General features: G+C 31.7%; 1 protein-coding gene across 1 annotated transcript; it reads right to left on the reverse strand.

The window, feature by feature from the left end:
- Window positions 1-634: 634 nt before the first annotated feature.
- Window positions 635-1,877, reverse strand: LOC11427307 (FBD-associated F-box protein At4g10400). The gene is made up of 2 exons (XM_003614662.2): window positions 996-1,877; window positions 635-913 (listed from the first exon to the last, which is right to left on the reverse strand). Exons 1-2 carry the CDS (start codon window positions 1,875-1,877, stop codon window positions 635-637), a joined length of 1,161 nt encoding a protein of 386 aa, XP_003614710.2.
- Between the last annotated feature and the right edge of the window lie 644 nt (window positions 1,878-2,521).

The following is a 2,521-nucleotide window of genomic DNA, read 5'->3' on the forward strand; positions in this document are numbered from 1 at the left end:
AACAAAAAATGGATAAATCAAGACATATGGACCATCTTCACTGATTTTTTTTGCATTCATATCCTCAAAAATCCTCTCAGTCTCATGTGATCAAACAAGACATAAGAAAACACTTGACTAAAACAGAAATCCATAAAATTCAAAGTTTGCCATAAAGTTTTCCGAAATTTTGTTTAAATATAGAACAGTTCATGCATTTCCAGATAACAAACTTAAGCTTGTCGGAGTGGTTCTGATGTTGTGTTTAAATCATAAGGATTAGGTACAAAGAAAGAGAAAGTAGAAACTATCTGTTTCCATTGCATTTCCTTTGGATCATTCTATTGTTAACAAAGAAAAGATAATATTAATAATGTCAGCACCGTGTAAATGATAACAATAGGAATATCACATTCACAGTTCTTTGATGCCAACATATTCCAATAACAAGCAAAATCAAACAACTTTAATAACAACTTCAATTCTCACTTTCAATGCAATAGAGCAAAATAAAACTAATTTGTCCATACTAAAAGACCATCATTCAAATTAATTTCTACGAGAAGATCAAGAAACTGCTTGAATGCAAAGGAAAGATACCGATATCTATGTGCATATTAAAACATAAAATAATGAAAACGCTAAAATCTAGAAATTACTTAAATGAAAACGAAAGTTTGCATTCTGGAGACATCCTTGGACAGGAGGATAACTCTTGTATAATTTGAAGCTTTTGCAATCCATTTGAAGATTGAGCAGTACCATTGATTTTCATGGACTGTAAGAGTCTTGTATTCTGCAATATATATGTTGTGAAAGCAAGATCATTTGTTGAGCCATCAGAATTGAAAATAGTACATGATCTGAGGTGAGAAGAAACACATTCAGGAACCGAAATTGGGCATTTCCATTCATTCGATAAGCAGGAGCACCACTGTCAAAAAGATCAAAAGTAAAATATATCAAAAATATATGTAAATAAGAACAAGCAAACAAACATACTACTCTCAACAAACCTTTCTAATAAAAAGAATTTGAAGCTTGGGACAGTTCTGGAGCATATCTACTACACCATTCCAGCCATGAAAGAACTCCAAAAACCATAGTTGAATATTAATTAAGTTTTGAAACACAGGAATGCTTTTGAAACGAAAGCCTTTCAAAGCCTCTCCAGCATTCGCTATGTGTAGAAACTCAACATTAGAAATTAAATTAACTGGAATATCAGTTGAACAAAATCGGGCTCTAACCAATTTGGACAAGAACAAGGGTTTGAATTCTTCTACTTTATTATTTTCATCAGCTCTCCTATATAACAGAAAAGAAGCATGCAAATTTTGTAGAATAGGACAAGCTTTAAGAAGTTTACTGAAATTATTCTGAGTTTCAAAAGAAACATATCTTAGATGTAGGGTTTTGAGATTTGGAAGATCAACACACAAATTTTCACCTTCAACTTTTAAGCTCGCAAGTTTGACAACAACTAGGGTTCTGGAGGTGAAAATCGTGAGATTCTTCAATGTTACATTATCGAGGAGGAGATGAAGTTCCTCGACGCGGCGTAGTTTTATGGCTTCTACCCATGCATAGAAGCTTTGATGATCAACCTTATAAAATCGAGAGAGTTTGAGGTGAAACGTTTTGATAGGTTGGTTGGTCGCAGAAGGAAAGAGCATGAGTTTATCTACAAAACCACAGAAGCGATTGAAGCTATCAACGTTTTTCACGGTATCATCGTCGAAACGAAGAGCTGTGAGTGAGTAACATAATGGGGCCCATCTTTTGGAGAGAAGGGTTGTGGTGAAAGCAAGTTTGGTTGGAAGAAAAGAGAGAATGTGACAAAGTAACTCATCAGGTAAGTTGCTGATCATATCAACGGTTGCTGCTGAATTCTCCATTGACTCAGAAGAAGAAGAAAGACGGTAGGGTTTTGCAAAAGCGTGGTACCTATTTGTGTGAAATAAGTGGTGTTCAAATACTTAAGTTTCACAATAAATAAATCAATATCTCAATGTCTTTCAATTATATTAGATTAGATTTAGTCCATATAAGTAGCAAAATATATATATATATATATATATATATATATATATATATAGCCCATATAAGTTGAAAATCAAACGTAAAAATAAGGAAGTGTATTAATTAAGTTAGAATTAAAATTAAAATTAAAATTAAAAGAACAGTTTGTTATTTTTTGTTGATAAAATGTTTAGGTGAGTTGGGTTACAAAGATTAACCACGGTCAAGGAAGACCTCGAGGCTCAAAAAGCGCTAATAGATACACTATCAGAATCGTGTGATATTTAATGAAGACTTTTTCTTTTTCTTTTTTTGAAAAAAATTCAATGAAGACTTTTTATAAGTAAAAAAAAGATTTATGTAAATGAAAAATAAAATAAAAAATAGGGGAAAAGGGGATAAAAAAATAAAGCTATACGCTTTTTAAAAAAATAAAATAAAAGACGCTTACAGCATTTCATTAATCTATATGTAAAGATAATAGGGGATTTTGGGGGATTTTATATTTTGTTATTTCAAT

This window comes from Medicago truncatula, chromosome 5 (assembly GCF_003473485.1).
Source record: "Medicago truncatula cultivar Jemalong A17 chromosome 5, MtrunA17r5.0-ANR, whole genome shotgun sequence".
Taxonomy (NCBI): Eukaryota; Viridiplantae; Streptophyta; class Magnoliopsida; order Fabales; family Fabaceae; genus Medicago; species Medicago truncatula.

Bases quoted from the DNA above. Each gene is read 5' to 3' on its own strand.
- LOC11427307 (XM_003614662.2), bottom strand. From the start codon at position 1,877: ATGGAGAATTCAGCAGCAACCGTTGATATGATCAGCAACTTACCTGAT. The intron at 914-995 runs GTTTGTTGAGAG...TCTTTTTGACAG, and splicing joins AAATTCTTTTTATTAGAAAG to TGGTGCTCCTGCTTATCGAA.